General features: G+C 44.8%; 1 protein-coding gene across 50 annotated transcripts in view; it reads right to left on the reverse strand.

Moving 5' to 3' along the window:
* KANSL3 (KAT8 regulatory NSL complex subunit 3) overlaps positions 1 to 20,333 on the reverse strand; it is an 88,132-nt gene extending 67,799 nt beyond the window's left edge. For 27 of the 50 annotated variants that reach the window (XR_013402426.1, XR_013402425.1, XR_013402417.1 and 24 more), the window contains exons 1-5: positions 20,238 to 20,270; positions 18,857 to 19,121; positions 12,234 to 12,404; positions 378 to 468; positions 65 to 250 (exon numbers count right to left, since the gene is read on the reverse strand). Coding sequence is in view for 25 of the 50 variants with exons in the window: in XM_077958460.1 (XP_077814586.1) it covers positions 65 to 250; positions 378 to 468; positions 12,234 to 12,404; positions 18,857 to 19,071 (663 nt within the window). In the remaining 25 variants the exon portion in view is untranslated. 50 annotated transcript variants of the gene reach the window in all.
* Between the last annotated feature and the right edge of the window lie 2,250 nt (positions 20,334 to 22,583).

Below are 22,583 nucleotides of genomic sequence, written 5' to 3' on the forward strand. Positions count from 1 at the left end.
ATCCTGAACCCACAGGAGAGGCTGGCTATCCCTAGGACAGGGCAGACACCAATCACAGCCTTACCTTCCCCTTCAGCGTCTGCAAAGCATCCAGGTAGGCTGCCAGCATGGGCAGACTCAAGGTCTCCACGAGGGTGGTGTGCAGCCACTGGATCAGCTTGGTGTCCCAGCTCACACTTGCCAGAGCCTGCCGCACTCTCCTTGCACACTTGTCCACAGCAACACGGCGCAGCACTGGCTCATTACAAGCCTGAAGGATGTAAGTGGAAGTGATAAAACATGAGGACTACCTGGTTAACAAGTAGGGGGACAAGTCAGTCAGCCAGTGAGGCCTGAACTACGAAGAGCCCACTGTGGGCGGATTTCTGGTGTCTTACCCCTTCGTTGGCCAAGCGGGCAAGCCGGTCAGACTGCAGGGCTTTGAGGATCTTGTTGAATAGCTTGTTCTGGGCCATTGTCCAGCCAGTCCTATAAGGGAAACTCTGAGGAATTATAGTCAAACCCTGGGGACGCTCCCCATGTATGTATAAAGAATATTATGCTCTAGTTTTATGTCTCCACCATGGAACAGTAAAACGAAGTAGCTTAGTCTAAGACCACTGAGCTAAAACACAAGACCTAGATTCTGGTCCCAATCCTACCAAATGAAATTGTCACAGCACACATTTGTATTAATAACACCCATACATTTCCACACACACACAGTAATATACACAGTACAAGTCAAGACTAGTCATGAATAAAGTCTTTCAGGCTAGTAAAGCTAATGATTTGCTTAGTAGCTAAAATAATCCCAATCGTAAATAAAAGCACAGCACCATTGAACAGACATATTTGAATTTCATAAGTTATATATTTCACACAAAAAGGCAGACAGGATCAGCAAGCATTTTAATGTACTAAAATCTCAGACTAAGGTAACAATTCTTTTTAAACTAGGCTTAAGAACAAAAATATAGCGGAAATATAACCAATAAAGAGGCTATTCTTCCACTCTTTAATAATCTACCCCACACTAATCTCCCTTTACCATATATATTTTTTCTATATGTCACACAATTAGCAAATTTATTTTCGAGAGGCCTGTTCCATATGGGCTAATATGTTATCATCCCAGTATACGGCACTGGCATTCACACATCTACCTTATTGCTTATTGCTTACCTATTACTTACTGAGGCTTTGTGAGTCGCAGACATCTATCCTACTCTTCTCATCTCTACTTCATCACACCCAGTATAGTGATATGGAGCTTATTATTGTCCCCCTTGACCCCACTTCCAGCAATCCTAATTACTCAGATGCTCTAACTCTGGCTAGTGACCTTCCTAAAGATACCAAAAGAAAGGCAATTGAAGATGCTCTATAATATTTACCTATTCTCCCTGCCTTAAAAAAAAGCTGATGATGGCCAGGCGCAGTGCCTCACACCTATAATCCCAGCACTTTGGGAGGCCAAGTGGGGAGGATCGCTTGAGTTCAGGAGTTCAAGACCAATCTGTGCAAATGCCAAAACTCCATCTCTACAAAAAATACAAAAATTAGCTGGGCATGGGTAGTGCATGCCGGTAGCCCCAGCTACTCGGGAGCATGAGGTGGGAGGATCACTTGACCCCAGGAGGTTGAGGCTGCAGTGAGCCGTGATCATGCCATTGCACTCAAAGCTTCAGTGACAGTGAGGCCTTGTCTCAAAAAAAAAAAAAAAAAAATTACATGGGTGCTGCACCCAAATGAGACCCTGGAATGGGATCAAGGTAGCATTTCAGGCCGGGCGCGGTGGCTCAAGCCTGTAATCCCAGCACTTTGGGAGGCCGAGACGGGCGGATCACGAGGTCAGGAGATCGAGACCATCCTGGCTAACACCGTGAAACCCCGTCTCTACTAAAAATACAAAAAACTAGCCGGGCGAGGTGGCGGGCGCCTGTAGTCCCAGCTACTCCGGAGGCTGAGGCAGGAGAATGGCGTAAACCCGGGAGGCGGAGCTTGCAGTGAGCTGAGATCCGGCCACTGCACTCCAGCCCAGGCTACAGAGCAAGACTCCGTCTCAAAAAAAAAAAAAAAAGGTAGCATTTCAAATCAGTCTGGATAAAGTCCCTAAATGTAGGGCTGAGACAACCACTGGCCAACTGGAAAAAGAAAATCTGATCCCTACATATCATTCTACATCAAAATAAATTTCAGATGGAAGAAAAAGAAGACATAAAAGGAAGAAAGAGAAATGTAACTACATAAAAATTTCAAACTTTGGCCAGGCATCTGGAATCCCAGCACTTTGGGAAGCCAAGGTGGGTGGATCACGAGATCAGGAGTTCAAGACCAGCCTGGCCAATACGGTGAAACCCCGTCTCTACTAAAAATACAAAAATTAGCTGGGCGTGGTTGCGTGCGCCTGTAGTCCCAGCTACTCGGCAGGCTGAGGCAGAAGAAGTGCTTGAATCCGGGAGGCAGTGGTTGCAGTGAGCCGAGATTGCGCCACTGCACTCCAGCCTGGGTGACACAGTGAGACTCCGTCTTGGGAAAAAAAAAAACATATTCAAACTTTAAGCTGGGCATGGTAGCATGTGCCTGTAGTTCCACATACTTGGGAGGCTGAGGCAGGAGGAGCCCAGAAGTTCAAGTCTGGCCTGGGCAACATGTCTCTTAAAAAAAAAATTTAAAAAATCAAAAAAGTATAAACAAGATCAAAACACAACGAGAAAATGACTGCCATTTCATTAAAATAGAAAGAGGCTCTAGAAAATAAGAAAAAGATGAAATACTCAAGGGCAAAGAACACAAAAGAACGTAGGTCACAAAAGAAGTAAAGTCAACTCTACTTCAAAATTAAACAGGCTGGGCGTGGTGGCTCATGCCTGTAATCCCCGCACTTCAGGAGGCCAAGGCGGGCGGATCAAAAGGTCAGGAGTTCAGGACCAGTCTGGCCAACATAGTGAAACCCTGTCTCTACTAAAAATACAAAACTTAGCCAGGTGTGGTGGCGTGCGCCTGCGGTCCCAGCTACTTGGGAGGCTGAGGCAGGAGAATCATCTGAACCTGGGAGGCGGAGGTTGCAGTGAGCTGAGACAGTGCCGTTGCACCCCAGCCTGAGCGAGAGAGAGAGACTCCATCTCAAAAAAAAAAAAAAAAAAAAATTAAATGCAGCCAGGCAAGGTCTAAGGCAGGAGGATAGCTTGGACTCAGGAGCTGGAGACCAGCTTGGGCAACAAAGTGAGACCTTGTGGCAGGTGCCCAAAGTTCCAGCTATTCAGGAGGCTAAAGCTGGAGGATGGCTTGAGTCTAGGATATCAAGGCTGTAGTAACGTATGATCATGCCACAGGGCGACAGAGCAAGACCTTGTCTTAAAAAAAAAAAAAAAAAAAAAGAACCAACAAGTGCAAATTAATAAAGTATTATTTTTTCACCTATCAAACTAGTAAAAATTAAGTTTAATAATTCTCTGTTGTTGAGAGGGTACAAAAGAACTCTGTATTCTGTTGATGGAAATATAAATTAGTACAACCTTCTGGAAAAGCCAATTTGGAAGAATTAATCGAAAAAACTAAGTCAGATCATGTCACTCCTTTGCTCAAAGTCCTTCAGTGGTCCCAGTTCAATCAGTTAAAAGCCAAAGTCCTTGCAATGGGCTGCATGGACTCCATGTCTTTCAGATCTTACCATCCATGACTGATCCTCATTTACTTCACTCACACTGCCTTTCCTCACAGCCCCCTCCACTCCCCTATCCTCACACACACAACAGGCACACTCCTGCATCACAGACCAGGGCTCTGCCCTGCATTACGCCAACCTGAAACAATGGCTCCCTCTCTCATCTCCTTCAGGTTGTTGCTCAAATGTCACCTGCTGAAGCTTGCTCTGACCTATCTCTATTTAACACTGTAACCCTCCAGTGTTACCCTGGGATTCACTAACCTGCTTTCCAGAGGTATCACTACCTCATAGTCTATTCATGCTATTTATTTGTTTAGTTTGTTTCTCTCTGCCAAGGTGTAAAAGGCCAAGATGGCCAGGACTTTTGTTGGTTTTGTTTAAGTGCTATATCCACAGCACATAAAACAGAGTCACACACATACTGGGGAGTTAAACATCTGCTGAATAAATAAATGGATGGATTGTGTGCACATTGCATTCTAAGTTCTGTAAACAGCCAGGTCCCAATCCAAAATCTCAGACTCTATACCATGTTAATGCTGAGGAGCAAAGAGGAACACAGGCACATTATCTATGTCCTTCACCAAGACAGTCAGACTGCAGGAACAACAACATCAACAATCTCAGTTTCTCTGGCTTCATAAGAGACCAGCATTCTTTCCATCATATCCCACCCCACAAGATACTCTCATTTCTACAGGTCATTGTTCTAGGAACACCAACAATATGGCCCAGTGAGTATGCAGATGGAGGACAATTACCCTTTGTTATTCACTTTGTACAACTACCTAAAAGTTCCTGGATAGAGCAAATACCCTCTAGAAAGGAGGAAAACAATAGTCAAACTCCTTTTCCTTCTGTAAAATAAAATCTCCACCTACCACACCTCCAGTTTTACAACTTAACCACATTACAGGATCCAGCAGAACCCTACCTAGGGAAAAGGGTTCTATCCCACTCTCTAATAAAGAGCTATGTGCTCTGAGTCTTCTTGTCCATAAAATACATACAGCTAGATTACCTCTAAGTTCCTTCTAACAATAAAACAATTCAGGTTAACTACGATTACTGATAGCAGAAAAAGTTGAGAGCAATGGAAATCCAAGATTAGAGAAACAAAATGGGATGACTATCTTCTTCAGAAGCACCCTCTACCTTCAGAAGCTTTCCTTGCTAGAGCTAAATCCTCTCTTAACTGCCAAAACCTCCCATCCTTTTGTAACCCCCTTTTGGGGGTACTAGAATCAGTCTGAGGTTTCTTGGAATTGTCCTTTTTCTTATTCTTCCCTCGTTATCTTGGCTTAATCTCTGCTACTTCATCAGGATCTAGTTTTTGTGGTTTGATATTCAGAGATTCTGGACTTCAAAGGTGAGGGGATGAAAGTTTCAACTCAATGTTGGGACTCAGGATGCCTTGGAACTGGGAAGGTTTGTTGAGACCAGAAGCTCCAGCCCCATTGGTTCATTATCTTGTTTTCTGTCACATTATTTAAATGCACAGCAGACTCACAAGAGTAGCAGCTCTCTTATGTACAGTGAGTCTCAGATGGGCTTGAGAATTTGATGGTGGCAGGAGGATAGGAGGAGACAGAGCAGACGCTTACAAGTCATTTGAAAAAGCTCTCTACAAACATGGATATATCTCCATGTTAATACACTTCTTTGTTTTTAAAGGCTAGGTAAGTTGTACCTTATTTGTGGACATTTAGGTTGTGCATTTTTTACTGCAATTTATAAGCCACTGCAGTGACCACCCCTCTCTTCCTCAAATATATACATACACAACTATCTATATTTTATTATTAATTTTTGTTTTTGTTTAGACAAGAGTCTTGCTCTGTTGCCCAGGCTGGAGCGCAATGGTGCAATCTTGGCTCACTGTAACCTCTGCCTCCCAGGTTCAAGTGATTCTCCTGCCTCAGCCTCCAGAGTAGCTAGGACTACAGGGGCACGCCGCCACGCCCAGCTAATTTTTATATTTTTAGTAGAGGCGAGGTTTCACCATGTTGGCCAGGCTGGTCTCGAACTCCTGACCTCAAGTGATCCACCGATGTCAGCCTCCCAAAGTGCTGGGATTACAGGTGTGAGTCACCACGCCCAGCCCTATCTATCTATATTTTATACACTCACACAAGTATCTCTGTAGGATAAATTTCTTCAAATGGAAATGACCAAAGGCTATCCGTGTTAAAATCTCTGGATAAGGCCGGGCATGGTGGCTCATGCCTGTAATCCCAGCACTTTGGGAGACTGAGGAGGGCGGATCACCTGAGGTCAGAAAGGAGGTGGGGACCAGCGTGGCCAACATGGTGAAACCCCATCTCTACTAAAAACAGAAAAACTAGCTGGGCATGGTAGTACGAGCCTGTAATCCCAGCTACTCGGGAGACTGAGACAGCAGAATCGCTTGAACCCAGGAGGCGGAGGTTGCAGTTAGCTGGGATCACCCCACTATACTCCAGCCTGGATGACAGAATGAGACTCCGTCTCAAAAACAAACAAACAAACAAACCAAAAATCTCTGGATTTCCAGTTCTTTGAAAATAATAGGTATAAAGGACCTGTAGCATCTTGAAAGTAGTATTATATTGCAGCCTTACCTCCAGCAATCATGCTAATTTATAATCAACCAGGTTAAGCAATGAATATAGTTTTTTCACGTTCAACAATCTCTGGAGCTTTCTCAAAGCCTATTGATCACACTGCAAACTTTAATTCCAACAACAGAGAATGAGGTATAATTTATTTATGAAACATCAACAGCATTTCCAAAATTATCCTGTTTTTATTATATAATGATGTTTTCCCGATTTGTTTTTCTTACTCTGTATTAATTCTGCAACCCAAAATTATGGGAGTAAGGAAAATGATGTGAATGCAAGGTGCAGAGGGTTAGAAAGCTATTAGAAATTATCATCATACACCAATGACAGCTGAAATTAAATTTTAAAACCACAATGTTGAGAGTCCAAAATCCCAGAAAAAGTTCGTAGGATTGCTGCTGGATATACAACAAAGTGACTTCAAGAATTGAAACCTGATCTCTATATTTTGTCAGCTTCGTGGGAGGCTGGAAAATTAAGTGGGCAGAAAAAAATGATCTAAACCAAGATTAAGATAAAGAGCATGCAAGAGATATAATTAGGGAAAATTTTAAAAACAGGAGACAGAATTTTAAATACAAGCCTAAACAGTCAAATAGCTGATGGGAACTGTGGTGAGTCAACTGGCACACCCCACCCCCTGCCCTACCCGCCTATTCAATTTTCATGAGGGCAAAAATGCCTTTTCTTCCTTTCCTAGATGAGATCAGAGAATCTTTTGTTCTCTCTGATCTGACTGAACCTGAATGATATGCTGACCTCTGGCTCATTCTATTCAAAGCAGCTAAAATATAACATTGGTCCTGAAAATATCTGATATTTTCAAATTTTGGATACTGTTTCAAAGGAGACTAATTAATTCAACATTAAAATATCTAAAGGACTTTTTTTTTTTTAACCAGAAGTCAAACAAGGAGACACAAAGGACATCAGATAAACTCAACAGTCATACTTTCCTTTTTCAGATTATAAAATTCTTTGTCTAAACACTAGGAGAAGGGAAGGAATGAAGGAAGGGGAAAGAAAGAGGGTGGGGGAGGGGAAGGAGGGAGGATAACTCAAAGACCTTGGACTTAAAATTTCAAACATCCAACCTAAGATTTATACAGATACATACAATATTGAATATATAATTAAAGAAAGTTCAGAAAAGGAAAATGGGGTGTTTCTGGCTGGAATTCAGAAGTTCTGATTTCTAAGATAAGAAAGTCTGCTTTTGGATACTACATTCTTTCGCTGAAATGTTGGAAATGTCCTAAAATCCATTTGAGCAATGCTGAGAAGTATCATGTGTTAGGAGAATTTTATTAAATATCTTTCAAAAGCTATGCAACTAATGAAACGGCATTTGACAAACATCTGGAGGAAAAAAAAAAAAAAAGCTGGCCCAACATCTTCAGGACTACATCACTATGCCAGCAAATAGCAATTATTTTCAAAGGTCCTCTAAGTCACATGCCATGGCACGCAGACACAAGAACATGACCCAGGCAGCTCATTTTTTCTATAAGAGGCTGGACAGAAATGTTCTAGGGTTTGCAGGCCATATGGTTTCTGCCACTATTCAACTTTGTGGTTTTAGTGCAAAAGTGGCCATGGATAATACCTAATGAATATGACTGTATCCCAATAAAAGTTTGCGCACACTGAAATTTTAATTTCACGTATCATGAAACAGTATTAAGTTTTTTTGCAACCATTTAAAAATGTAAAAACCATTCCACACAAAAACAAGCAATGGATCAAATTTAAATCAGCCCACGGTCACAGACAACCCCTAATACAGACAATTAAATAAGGTAGCAATATTTAAACCGTTTCACAAAATATCAATCATTAATAAAGAAAGCCAGAGTCGGGGGCAGGGAAGGGAGGAGCATGCTTCTTTTTTTTTTTTTTGAGATGGGAGTCTCGCTCTGTTGCCCAGGCTGGAGTGCAGTGGCACGATCTAGGCTCACTGCAACCTCTGCCTTCCAGGTTCAAGAGATTCTCCTGTCTCAGCCTCCCAAGTGGCTGAGATTACAGGCATTCGCCACCACGCCCAGCTAATTTTTATTATTTTTAGTAGAGACAGGGTTTCACTATGTTGGTCAGGCTGGTCTCAAACTCCTGACCTCAAATGATCCTCCCGCCTCAGCCCCCCAAAGTGCTGGGATTACAGGCGAGAGCTACTGTGCCTGGCCTATATACATAAAGTTATTTGAAGACAGTATCTACTGAAATCATTAAAGAGGGAGGAAAAAAGCTCTTAACAAGGAAATTAAGTTTCTGCCTCTACAGACAAAGAGCGATTAGTAAACTCTCCGGGAAAAAACTCCAGAGTTCCAGGGAGCCGACCTACACCGTTCATGGAGCTCTTGATGTGGGAAACTAATTTTACATGACTTTATACAAGAAGAAAGGAAGCAGCAATTTAACAATCAAGTCAGGGAAAGAATGGCAACACAATGATTATAATCAGAGCAGAAGGAACTGCAAGCTCCAAACAGGCTACGGACTCAGGGACAGGGTCATAAAATGGTGATCTCTGAAACTGAAGCTAGTAAGTGATCATTAAATAATAAAATCGGCTATATACAAAAGTTACAACCAAAAGAGACGGTTTGTAAGACTGCGGCCAATGAGAGAAGGCCTCCAAAATCTCATCAGACACTAAGAAAACAAATAATCTAGGATCAACTGAGCTTTAATGAATTACATCAATCTGTGGCAATGTCGTAACAGAAGGATGGTGGTCCACAAGGAAACTGGAGAAAGAAAAGCCAAAGATAAGAATCCGTCAGTGCTTCTCTAAAGGACAGGCAGGAGAAAGTGCACCCTGGCCTACTCTGTGGACCCACCTTGCCTAGAGGAAAGATGTGTACTTCCAGCTATTCTGCTGTGCCTCCTGTGTAGACTCTCCACTCATCTATTCACTTCTGAAATAAAATAGTTTTCCAGACTTTCCAGCTGAGAACAGACACTCTGGCCAGACCACCCCAGTGTCTCTTATGCTTTGCAGTTATATCTCTCCTTATAAATTAAGAAACTCGGCCAAGTGCAGTGGCTCACACCTATAATCCCAGCACTTTGGGAGGCCAAGGTGGGCAGATCACTTGAGCCAGGAGTTTGAGACCAGCCTAGGCAGCATGGCGAAACCCAATCTCTACAAAAGCTACAAAAATTAGCCAGAAATAGTGACGTACTCCTGTAGTCCCAGCTACTTGGGAGGCTAAGGTTCCCACCTGTGAGAATCACCTGAGTCCTGGAGGTTGAGGCTTGCAGTGAGCTGAGATTGTGCCACTGCACTGCAGTCTGGGTGACAGAGTGAGACCCTGCCTCAAAAAAAAAAAAAAAACAAAACTGGTATTTATAGTATTATTAAGTCTCTAATGACTTTGGTAAGTATGAATTGTCCACAAAAACCTCTTAATCATAACCATGGATGAAATGACGACAAAAAAAAAAAAAAAAATCACACAGTTCTCCTATGTACTTTGCAAAATTGCAAAGGAAAAGGTAGTGGAAAATACCACAAAGGGATACATAACCATACGAGGCCACCTTGTTCAGCCACCACTAACTGGTCTTAATCTCTTCTTACTGCCCTTAATTAAGGCAGAGGGTATGGTGGTTGAGAACACTGGGTTCTGGAGTCAGACTGCTTGGTTTGAACAAACTCCTTCTCCATCACTTCCTAATTAAGGTTTCTTAAACACTCTGAGCTCAGTTTCTTCATCCTGTTAAGCAGAGATGAAGGGGGTTATACCTCCAAGCAGAGATGATGGGAGGACTAAGAGACAATGCATTTGAAGAGCCTGATACAATGTCTGGCACCTAGAAAGCACTCAACAAATGCTGGCTCCTTTTTGTTATTACCATCGTTGTTATTTCTATTTTTAACTGTAAAAACTGATAAATCCTTTTGCTGAATATACTGACTCTAACAATATTCCAGTAGTTGATCTTCATTCATAGCAGTTTAGTTTTCTTCTTTATCTGACGCTCAAAAGAGTTTCTTTTTTTTTTGAGACGGTGTTTCACTCTTGTTGCCCAGGCTGGAATGCAATGGCGTGATCTCAGCTCACCACAACCTCCGCCTCCCAGGTTCAAGCAATTCTCCTGCCTCAGCCTCCCAAGTAGCTGGAATTACAGGCATGATGCGCCACCACACCCGGCTACTTTTGTATTTTTAGCAGAGACAGAGTTCGTCCATGTTGGTCAGGCTGGTTTTGAACTCCCGACCTCAGGTGATCCACCCACCTCAGCCTCCCAAAGTGCTAGGATTACAGGTGTGAGAAAAGAGCTTCTTAAGGCACTAAATTAATTCCAATGCAAGACCCCAACCATGTTCTTCACAAGCTTTTTTCAACCAAGGTGCAGAACTGCTCCTCCCTCAACAGCTGCTGTTTTGATCACACAAGCACACCTGTTCAATCTCATTTCCAACTTCCAACCAGCTTCAGTAATCATGTCAATCACCTCAAACTTTCTACCCCTCTTTCTCTCTCTACATTAGAAAATAAGGGTTCTCTGAAATTGTGGAAAGTTACCACCTACCAACTCCTGATATAAGAAGTAACATTTCCTTATATATAGTAGATATATGGATACACAGACAAAAAGCCATCAACAAAATGTAAGTTGAAACCACAATGAGATCCCACTTTATACCCAGTAGAACGGTTATAATTTTTTTTAAAAAGAAGAAAATCAGTAAGTGTTGTCAAGGATGTGGAGAAACTAGAACCCTCATACACTGCTGGTAGGAATGTAAAATGGTATAGCCAATTTGGAAAACAGTCTGGCAATTCCTCAAAGGTTAAATACAGAGGTATCATATGACCCAACAAGTCCACTCCCAGGTATATAGCTAAGAGAATTAAAAACTTAGATCCACACAAAAACTTGTATGCAAATGTTCATAACAGCATTATTCACAATTGCCAAAAAATGAAAATAACCTAAATATCCATCAACTGATTAATAAATAAAATGTGGGCTATCCATACAATGTAATATCATTTGGCAATAAAAAGAATGAAGTGCTGATACACACAACCACATGGATGAACCTTGAAAATATTATGCGGGGTGAAAGAAGCCAGTAGGAAAAGACCACATATTGCATGATTCCGTTTACATGAAATGTTCAGAATAGGCAAATCTATAGAGACAAAGGTCAATTAGTGCTTCCTAGAGACCAGAGAAGCTAGGAGGAAATGGGGAGTGACTGTTTATGGGTATGAGGTTTCTTTCTGGGATGATGAAAATGTTTATCAAATTGATAGTGGTGATGAATATACAACTCTGACTATACTAAAAACCAATGACTGTACACATTAAATAGCTGAATTGTATGGCATATAAATATTCCCAAAAAGATATTACGTGATTAGGTAAATGTTTACCAAATGAACAGGGACAAATGACCAGGAGAGGAGTACTGAGTCCCCTGGGGCAGTAGAAAGCTTGGGAACAAAACTAGCCAATATACTCATGAAAACAGGCTTCAGTGTGCCCTCCATAGCCTGCAAATCTATTTTTAAAAGCCACTCAAACATCTGTTAGCTTTTCATGTGACTTCACAACTTTCATCATCCTAGTTATAAACCATTTAAACACAATACCTTACAAATGTACATTTCATTTTTTTGTAGTTTGGGTAACCCCTATATCATAACTTAAACAACAGAAGCTACTACAGAGCTAATCATATCTATCAAATTTAATTCACTTATTTATCCAACAAACATTATATACCTACTGTGTGCCAGACAACGTCCTAGTGTGAAGTATGCAAAGATGGCTGAGATGTAAGCCCTGCTCTCAAGAAGCTCACACACAGCATGGTGAACTGAGAGTTATAATGTGAGACTTTGGAGAACACTCTGACTTGTGTTGCTGCAAATGAAATAAGGTCCTAATAAGTGTTATTTCAATGAAGATGATACGAAATAATTACAGGGCAGTGACCATCCTCCTGATGAGCAGCCTACCTGTTGACATGCTCCTCCCAGTCCTCTGGTGGAGGAGGGGCATCTGCATCAGTCCTGGCAAAGATGACATGCCGTTCACACTCATTCATCACGCTGCGTGCCTTCTGATTGTCATAGAGTGGCATAGGCGTTGACATGACCGTCTCCACATCTATTGGCACATCTGATTCACTGTAAACAGGTGAGGAAATAGGACCGGGCCACACATACTTCACAGGTATTTAACAATCATCTGGTTGACAAAAAATGTATCTTTAATACAGTCAGCTTTAAATTATGTATAAGCACATTATATCCACAAGAAAATTTTGATCCAAAGTCATCTTTCCCACACTTGTCTAGATCTCTGCCTTCTCAGACACGATGGTATGTACTGGAAGAACACAAAGTCATTTTTTCAATGAGTCTATATAAAAAATGATAAACATCTTTTTTTTTTTTAAAGATAAATATGGGCCAGGTGCAGTGGCTCACACCTGTAATACCACCACTTTGTGAAGCCGAGGCAGGTGGATCGCTTGAACTCAGAAGTTCAAGACCAGCCTGGGCAACATGAGGAAACCCTGTCTCTACCAAAAATACAAAAATTAGCTGGGCATGTGGCACATGCCTGTGATCCCAGCACTAAGGAGGCTAAGGTGGGAGGACTGTTGGCACCTGGGAAGTCAAGGCTGCAGTGAGCCATGATTGCATCACTGCACTCCAGCCTGGGTGACAGAGCAAGACCTGGTCTCAAAAATAAATAAATAAATAAATAAATAAATAAATAAATAAATAATAAATACGGCCAGGCACAGCAATTCACACCTGTAATCCCAGCACTTTGGAAGGCTGAAGCAGGAGGATCACTTAAGCCCAGGAGTGAGCTGGTCTCAAAAAATAAATAAATAAATGACAAATATAGCTAGGCACAGTGATTCATACTTGTAATCCCAGCACTTTGGGAGGCTGAGGCAAGACTGCTTAAGCCCAAGAGTTCAAGACCAATTTGGCAACATGGCAAAACCCCGTCTCTACAACAAACACAAAAATTAGACAGGCATGGTGGTGTGTGCCTGCAGTCCCAGCCACTCAGGAAGCTGAGGTGGGAGGATGGCTTGCTTGAGCCCAGGAGGTTGAGGCTACAGTCAGCTGTGATCATGTCACTGCACTCCAGTCTGGGTGACAGAGCAAGACCCAGTCTCAAAAAAAAAAAAAAAAAAAGGACAATATATTCCATAAGCAAGTTGATTTGACTCTCAAACTAATTTTTTTTTTTTTTTTTTTTTGAGACGGAGTCTCGCTCTGTCAACCAGGCTGGAGTGCAGTGGCGCGATCTCGGCTCACTGCAAGCTCCGCCTCCCATGTTCAAGCAATTCTCCTGCCTCAGCCTACCAAGTAGCTGGGACCACAGGCACCTGCCACCTCGCTCGGCTAGTTTTTTGTATTTTTAATAGAGACGGGGTTTCACCGTGTTTGCCAGGATGGTCTCGATCTCCTGACCTCGTGATCTACCCATCTCAGCCTCCCAAAGTGCTAGGATTACAGGCGTGAGCCACCACGCCCGGCCTCAAACTAATATTTTTAAAAAATCACTTTCAATTTTTGTTTAGTAGGCTACAGCTCAGGAGTGGAATTAGAAGACCAGCGAGGCAGCCACTGCAGTTGACTGAGATAGGCCAGAAATCATGATAGCTTGTTTAGGGACGAGAACAGTACAAATGGAGAGAAGTGGCTAACAAGATGATTGCCTAGATACTGTCCAATACAGTAGTTACAAGCTACATACGATTACTTAAACTGAGGCAGACGGATCACGAGGTCAGATCAAGACCATCCTGGCTAACAGTGAAACTCCATCTCTACTAAAAATACAAAAAATTAGCCAGGCGTGGTGGCGGGCACCTGTAGTCCCAGCTACTCGGGACACTGAGGCAGGAGAATGGTGTGAACCCAGAAGGTGAGCTTGCAGTGAGACTGCGCCACTGCACTCCAGCCAGGGCAACAGAGTGAGACTCTGTCTCAAAAAAAAAAAAAAAAGAAATTACTGGGCACAAGGGCTCAGGCTTGTAATCCCAGCACTTTGGGAGGCCAAGGTGGCCAGAACGCTTGAGCCCACAAATTCAACAGTGTGGGCAACATAGTGCAAAAATACGGAAATTAGCTTGTGGTCCCAGCCACATGGGAGGCTGAGGTGGGAGGATCAACTGAGCCTGGGAGGCGGAGGTTGCAGTGAGCCAAGATCACACCACTGCACTCACTCCAGTCTGGGTGACAGAGACCTCGGCCCAAAAAAAAAAAAAAAAAAAAAAAAAAATTTTAAATAGAATTAAATATTCAGGCTGGGCACAGAGGCTTGCGCCTGTAACCCCAACATTTTGGGAGGCCAAGGCGGGTGGATCACCTGAGGTCAGGAGTTCGAGACAAGCTTGGCCAACATGGTAGAACCCCATCTCTACTAAAAATACAAAAAATAGCTGGGTGTGGTGGCACGTGCCTGTAGTCCCAGCTACTTGGGAGGCTGAGGCAGGAGAATGGTGTGAACTCAGGAGGCAGAGGTTGCAGTGAGCTGAGATCGCACCACTGCACTCCAGCCTGGGCAACACAGTGAGACTCCGTCTCAAAAAAAAAAAAAAAAAAAAGGCCGGGCACGGTGGCTCACGCCTGTAATCCCAGCACTCTGGGAGGCAGAGGCGTGCGGATTGCCTGAGCTCAGGACTTTGCAACCAGCCTGGGCAACATGGTGAAACCCCATCTCTACTAAACAACAAAAAATTAGCTGGGTGTGGCAGCAAGCACCTGTAGTCCCAGGTACTTGGGAGACTGTGGCAGAATTGCTTGAACCCAGGGGGCGGAGGTTACAGTGAGCCAAGATCGCACCACTACACTGCAGGCTGGGTGACAGAGCAAAACTCCGTCTCAAAAATATGAAAAAATAAAAAATTCAGTTCCGCAGCGACATTAGCCACATTTCAAGTGTTCAATAGATACATGTGGTGGCAGTTACCATACTGGATATCCCAGGTATAGAAGATTCCTATTATTACAGAGAGTTCTGTTAAACAGTGCTGGTCTAGGGTTTTAAATTCATACAAACTTTCCCTTTCAATAGCAAGTCAACTGGTAGTTATTAATATATGCTGTAAAGTCTATGATTTCCTTCTGTATGATTACCTAAGACAGATGACCTGGAATGCACATACCTTAGCTATTTAGCTCATTTTGTACAGAGCCTAGAACAGAAACAAATATAAATGAACATCTAAAGGTCTTTCATATTTTAAAATGAAATCCAGCCAGGCATGGTGGCTCATGCCTGTAATTCCAGCACTTTGGGAGGCCAAGGCAGGTGGATTGCTTAAAGTCAGGAGTTCAAGACGAGCCTGACCAACATGGGGAAACTCTGTCTCTAACAAAAATACAAAAATTGGCCAGGCGTGGTGGCGGGTGCCTATAATCCCAGCTACCTGGGAGGCTGAGGCAGGAGAACTGCTTGAACTTGGGAGGCAGAGGTTGCAGTGAGCCAAGATTGTGCCATTGCACTCCAGCCTGGGTAACACAGTGAGACTCTGACTCAAAAAAAAAAAAAAAGAAAGAAAGAAAAAAAGAAATACTAGTGCCCCAAGCGTCCTTCCCACTTTATGATATATTGCACCAACTTTGTCACCCCAAATACTATGCCAAACAAACTGGTCTAGTGGCTATCTGCCAAACTTTATGTTAACTTTTTGACCTCAGTGACCTTACTGCATCCATTTCCAATGACTGAAATAATTACATCATTATGAAACGAAATGAAATCACGTGCAGCTAGATTTGGTGGTGGGCAAAAGAGCTGATAATCTTCTCTAGGCCAGACATTGAGCTAGGTACTTGGATACGTGTACCTAAAAGAGAACTCTTGATTTCACCATCACAAACCTATCCTCCCCCAGTTTTCCCTAACTCATGGCACCACCCAATTGCTCAAGCCAGAAATCTGTCATCCTAATTTTACCTTTTCCTTTAACCCTGGTTCTTGCTCTTCTTTCCAATTCACTATTGCAGATCCTATTAACCTATTCACTCTACCTATGAAATACATCTCGAAGTCATCTGTATTTCTCCATTTGTACTGTTCCTGCCCGATACAAGATATCATGATTTCTGGCCCATCTCAGTCCATTGCAATGGCAGCCTGCAGCTGATCCTATAAGTTCTACTCCTGCACTACAACATACTCAACAAAAAATCCAAAATGATCTTTTTAAAGTATAAATTGAATCTCTAGCTTAAGATCCTTCAATGGCTTCTCACCACTCTTAGTATCAAATTCCTTCACGAGGTAACCTCTGCCAACTTCTCCCTACCTCCCACTTATACCCCTACTGCTATTATATTCTGGCCACGCTGGCCTAAAAGAGTTCTTAAAGCATGCCGAATTCTCATTTTCAGGGTCTATATTTGGAGACAGAGATTATAAAAGGAAACAATTTTCTAAGTACCAAAAGAACCAAGTCCACAGAATCTCACTTTAAGAAAATGTCGCCTGGCGCAGTGGCTCAAGCCTGTAATCCCAGCACTTTGGGAGGCCGAGACGGGCGGATCACGAGGTCAGAAAATCGAGACCATCCTGGCTAACCCAGTGAAACCCCATCTCTACTAAAAAAAAAAAATACAAAACACTAGCCGGGCAAGGTGGCGGGCGCCTGTAGTCCCAGCTACTCGGGAGGCTGAGGCAGGAGAATGGCGTGAACCCGGAAGGCAGAGCTTGCAGTGAGCTGAGATCCGGCCACGGCACTCCAGCCTGGGCGACAGAGCTAGACTCCGTCTCAAAAAAAAAAAAAAAAAAAAAAAGAAAATGTCATGAGATGTGGCCACAGGAGTTTTAATGTCAGCAAGAAGCTAATATGCAGCCAAAAATGAAAAGATTTCAACTACTATTTAAAGGAGCTTTTCAGTTACGCCCTAGGCCAGAGGCATCAGGATTATGCTAAATTATTGCCTAAAGTTACAGATTTTATCTCATGTACAACCAAAAAAAGGCAACAAAATTAAAAAGTCATTGGGAAATGAAATAAAAAACACTATTCTGCACATGTTTAAAACACACGTAGTGGGTCAGGCGCGGTGGCTCATGCCTGTAATCCCAGCACTTTGGGAGGCTGAGGCGGGTGGACTGCCTGAGGTCAGGAGTTCGAGACCAGCCTGGCTAACATGGTGGGTTAAACCCTGTCTCTACCAAAAATACAAAAATTAGCCAGGCATGGTGGCACATGCCTGTAGTCCCAGCTACTCAGGAGGCTGAGGCAGGAGAATCGCTTGAACCCAGGAGGTGGAGGTTGCAGTGAGCCGAGATCACACCACTGCACTCCAGCCTGGGCAACAGAGCAAGACTCTGTCTCAAAAAAAAAAAAAAAAAAAAAAAAAAAACCACACACACATCGTGATATCTCTAACTCCTCAGGTCATTAAGGCTCAATTCCAGGAGGGGGGACTCTAAAGAAGCCTCTACAAGGGCTCAATTCCAGGAGGGGGGACTCTAAAGAAGCCCCACAAAATTGAAACCAGTGCTTAAGGAAAGATTAAACATTAGGTCAGATCAAAAACAAACAGAAGGCCGGGCACGGTGGCTCACGCCTGTAATCCCAGCACTTTGGGAGGCCGAGACGGGCGGATCACGAGGTCAGGAGATCGAGACTATCCTGGCTAATACGGTGAAACCCCATCTCTACTAAAAAACACAAAAAAACTAGCCAGGCGAGGTGGCGGGCGCCTGTAGTCCCAGCTACTCAGGAGGCTGAGGCAGGAGAATGGCGTAAACCCGGGAGGCGGAGCTTCCAGTGAGCTGAGATCCGGCCACTGCACTCCAGCCTGGGCAACAGAGCGAGGCTCCGTCTCAAAAAAAAAAAAAAAAAAAAAAAAAAAACAGAAAAAACTCTTCTCCAAAAGTCCTCCTTTGATCACCATAACAGAATATATCAACACATCTTGAAACATAATTAGAGTGCCTTAAAGTGCGAAAGAATTGGCAAACAGGTTTATTTAGACCAAATGTAACTGTATCACACATCAGGTAGTCAATTTATGAAACTTCCTTACCCTATAACATAGGCTGGGTGAAAATACCATTAGACATAAGAAGGGTTTAGATTAACCCATGGATAGCAGCTCTGTAACAAGGGAAGAGAAAAAGCAATGTCTTGGGAACTGGCTTCTAACCTTCCTGTGTGAAGCCAAGAAAAGCAAAATGCATTACTATAAAAAGGCTATTGTTGCCACTGTCAAGCAACCCAGAGCACTGGACTAATGTGATAAGGAGTCGTATCCTGTGTGGTAATGTTTTAAAATCAACTTTTCAGTCTTTTTCTTCACCAGTTAAATAACCCTCTGCGATTTTCCCCTTTCCACACATCCTATTATCTAAGTGGAATAGGTCGTCTGCTTTTCATTTCCATGTCTTGCTTTCCTAATTCTTGTTAGCTGTCTCATACAGATATCCACATTCAAGCCTGCTATCCTTATGCTGCTTAAGAGATGCCTGAATTTAACATCCAAACGCCTCATACAATCTCCCCCAGTCAATCCTGAGAAAATCCTCTCTAAATTCCCATCTGATCACTGCCCAGTGATGGCAGCAGCAGCCCTCAGAAGCCCAAACTCACATGGTACTTTCGTGCTGCCGCCGGGGAGTGACAAAGAGCATGCGGGTGGGGCGGGCACTACTGGCATCTGGGTGGGCACTCCAAGGCTTGGCATAGCTATGATCCAGAAAAACCAGGTCCAGCTCCCGTTCGTGCACTGAAAGCTGGAAGAGCAGCGAGGTGCCCATGCGTCGAGCTGAAGTCTGGAAGTCCCTCTCCCCACCCCGGTGGGCCATGTCAGTGGAGGGGCAGAAAGTCAGAGCAAGGGTATCTGCATGCTAGTCACCTGCAGTGAGAAGTTTCAGTTTAGGTCAATTCCAATATTCTGAATTTCTCCCAATCTACACCATCGAACATGCTTACTTTTGTAACCTACTATCATTCCTGTTGAGTATCCATTTCACAGCAGACCTCTGGTGGGGAGGGTTCGTGGAATCCCACACCAACACCAAAAAAAAAGGAAAAAAAAAAAAAGAAAAACGAGGTGCCATGAGTTGTCCCATACTCAACCTCTAGCGAACTGAAATTCGCTAACGGGAGAGCTCACCGACCCCGAGGTTCAGAAAGACCTGGCGTGGACAGACACTACACCTGCTTGGCCAGCACAACTTCCTAGGTGGGCAGGAAGAGTTCTGGCAAACGGGAAATCACAAACGTGAGTTTGTCGAAAGCTAAGGTTCTCTGTCGCTTCACATCATCCTCTACCGACGATGCCAACCGAGCCCGGTCCGCAGCAGGAGCGTGGGCACCGCTAAAGGGCAGGGCAACGCGGGCCTCAAAAAAGCGAATCCCAGCTAGGGCTCCATGTCCTTCGAGTCCCTCGTACCGCGTGAAACAAAAGTTCTGTCGGTACTTCGTAATATTCCAGAGTTTATACGAAAAGGAGAGCTCCCCCCACAAAGCCTGTGACAAAATGGTCCCCGTGGAAGCCCTTTCGCCCGCACCCCCGGCGAGGCGTCCCCAGCAAACCGCCCCGGACCCCGGCGGCCCCGCAGGCGTTCCTGCCACTGAGCCTCCATCGAGGAGACAGGGCCATGACTCGCATTTTACAGACGAGGTCGCCAGCTCGGGGAACTGAAGCGACTTGGCCAAGGTCATGCAGAGTTCGCGACGAGGAGGAGCCTCCTGGCCCCCGCCCGCCGCCCGCCGCCGCCCGCCGCCGCCCGCCGCCTCCCGCCTCCCGCTCCCTGGGGCACGGCTCGGCGTCCGCGTCACCGAGGCCCAGACGCGGCCCCCGCCCGCCCCCGGCCCAACCCGCCCGACCAGCCCCGGCAGCCGGCCCTAGCCCGGGCCCCCGCACGCCCCGAGAGCCCTGAAGCCCTCGCCGAGACCCCCGGCCGTCCCAACCAGGGCCGCGAACCCCACGGCCCGCCACTCCCCTCGAAGCCAACGCAGCTCTCACCCGCGCTCTTACGGCCGCGCGCTCGGCCCGGGCCAGATCCCTCAGCGCGTGCGCGTCAACGCCTCCACGCCCCGGCGCTGCGGGCACCGAGTAAAACGCGGAAGAGGCTCACGGCCTGGGAAGGGAGAGGCGGTGAGCGGCAAAGCCCGGAACGGATAAAGCCCCGGCGCCTCAGTCCGGAAGAGGAGCGCCGAGAGCGCGAGAGCGTGTCCGAAGCAGAAAGTCAGCACCTGGGCTGGAGTGTCCCCCTCGCGCATTTTCAGTAGGGAAAGCGAGGGCGGAGGACGAGGCTGGCTTCTACGGCCCCAGTTCTCGCCACCCCCATCGTGTTGGTCCTTTGTGCCCTCTGGGCGGTCGAGCACCCAACTGTCCACCTCCACCAGGGCAGTCCCCTGAATTTCCTCATTAAGAATGTACCTGTGTGGCTCACGCCTGTAATCCCAGCGCTTTGGGAGGCCTAGGCGGGAGGATCTCTTGAGCTCAGGAATTTGAGATGAGCCTGGCCAATATGATGAGACCTCTGTATCTACAAAAAATTTTAGAAATTAGGCATGTGTGATAGTGATGTATGCCTGTAGTCCCAGCTACTCGGGAGGCTGAGGTGGGAGGATCACTTGAGTCTAGGAGGTCCAGGCTGCCATGAGCCATGGTCGCGCCACGGAACTCCAGCCTGGACGACGGAGTGAGACCATGTCTCAAAAAAAAAATAGAATTTTGTTACTGACCCTAGATCGCTTTGTGTGGTTAACTTTCCTATGTGTTTTTGTGTAGAGACAGTAGATCCTCAAAGTCAGGGAAATTAACCTTTGTATCCTCCAGAGAACATAGAGCCCAGGACATAGGTAATTGTTCAAATGATGACTGATCAATAATTGGTTATTTGGTTGACTGACTGAGAGAGCAAGAGTCATGGTTCAAGATGATAAATCTCACCCGGGAGCTGTGGCTCATGCCTATCATCCCAGCACGTTGGGAGGCCCAGGTGGGAGGATCGCTTGAGACCAAGAGTTCAAGACCAGCCTGCACAGAACAGTCAGACTTCGTTTCTATTTTTTTAAAAAAATTAATTAATTAAATTTTTAAAAATGGCCAGGTGTGGTGGCTCACACCTGTAATCCCAGCACTTTGGGAGGCTGAGGCGGATGGATCACAAGTTCAGGAGTTCAAGACCAGCCTGGCCAAAATGGCGAAACCCTGTCTCTACTAAAAATGCAAAAATTAGCCACGTGTGGTGGCCCATGCCTGTAATCCCAGCTACTCGGGAGGCTGAGGTAGGAGAATCACTTAAACCCGGGAGGCAGAGATCGGTGAGCCGAGATCGCCGAGCCGAGATTCATTCTTTGCCAATTTAAGAGGTGATAAATGGTATCTTATCCCGTTTCTTGGCTTATTAATGAGTTTGATTTTTTGTTTTGTTTTGTTTTGTTGTTGTTGTTGTTGAGACGGGGTCTCTCTCTGTCGGCCAGGCTGGAGTGCAGTGGCGTGATCTCGGCTCACTGCAACCTCCGCCTCCAGGGTTCAAGCGATTCTCCTGCCTCAGCCTCCCGAGTAGCTGAGACTACAGGCGTGTGCCACCACGCCCGGATAATTTTTTTGTATTTTTAGGAGAGACAGGGTTTCACTGTGTTAGCCAGGATGGTCTCCATCTCCTGACCTCGTGATCCACCCACCTCGGCCTCCTAAAGTGCTGGGATTACAGGCATGAGCCACTGCTCCCAGCTTTTAGATATTCATTAGTTTTCCTTCTAACTATTAAATAAGATGTAATTTATACAACGTTCAACCCTAAAACCTAAAAAACCTTGCTGTGGAGAATAACAGTAAATGCCCCAGCTCCACCTTAATGCTCAGAGGCTCTGACAGCCATAAAGACAGCCACTTCAAAACTGCATGGGCTTCCTCGACCTTCCATAGGAGCTCATTCATTCAAAAGCTAATTTCCTTTTGTCAAAGAGGGTCTCATATGTAAACTTAGGTTTTTCTTAGTAAAAAGGAGGCTTCCACGTTAAGAAGAACTTTCGCTGAGACCTCACAGAAATAGTCCTTGATTTTCCTATCCCTTTTCTCAGGTCGCTTCACTGTTTTCTTATTTTCTCATCTAAATTGTGTGACTTTGGCAATGATTCACTCCAGACAACTTGCTTGTACAAGGAGAAAACATCAACCTTACGTCTGACCTTGAAATCAAAAGGACAGCAAGGAGGGCAGGTGTGGGGTGGGAAAAAAAAAAAAAAAGGGCCAGACTTGGTGGCTCACGCCTGTAATCCCAGCAGTATGGGAGGCCGGGGCGGGCAGATCACCTGAGTTCGAGAATTCCAGACCAACCTGACCAACATAGAGAAACCC

This window comes from Macaca mulatta, chromosome 13, assembly GCF_049350105.2.
Source record: "Macaca mulatta isolate MMU2019108-1 chromosome 13, T2T-MMU8v2.0, whole genome shotgun sequence".
Lineage (NCBI taxonomy): Eukaryota > Metazoa > Chordata > Mammalia > Primates > Cercopithecidae > Macaca > Macaca mulatta.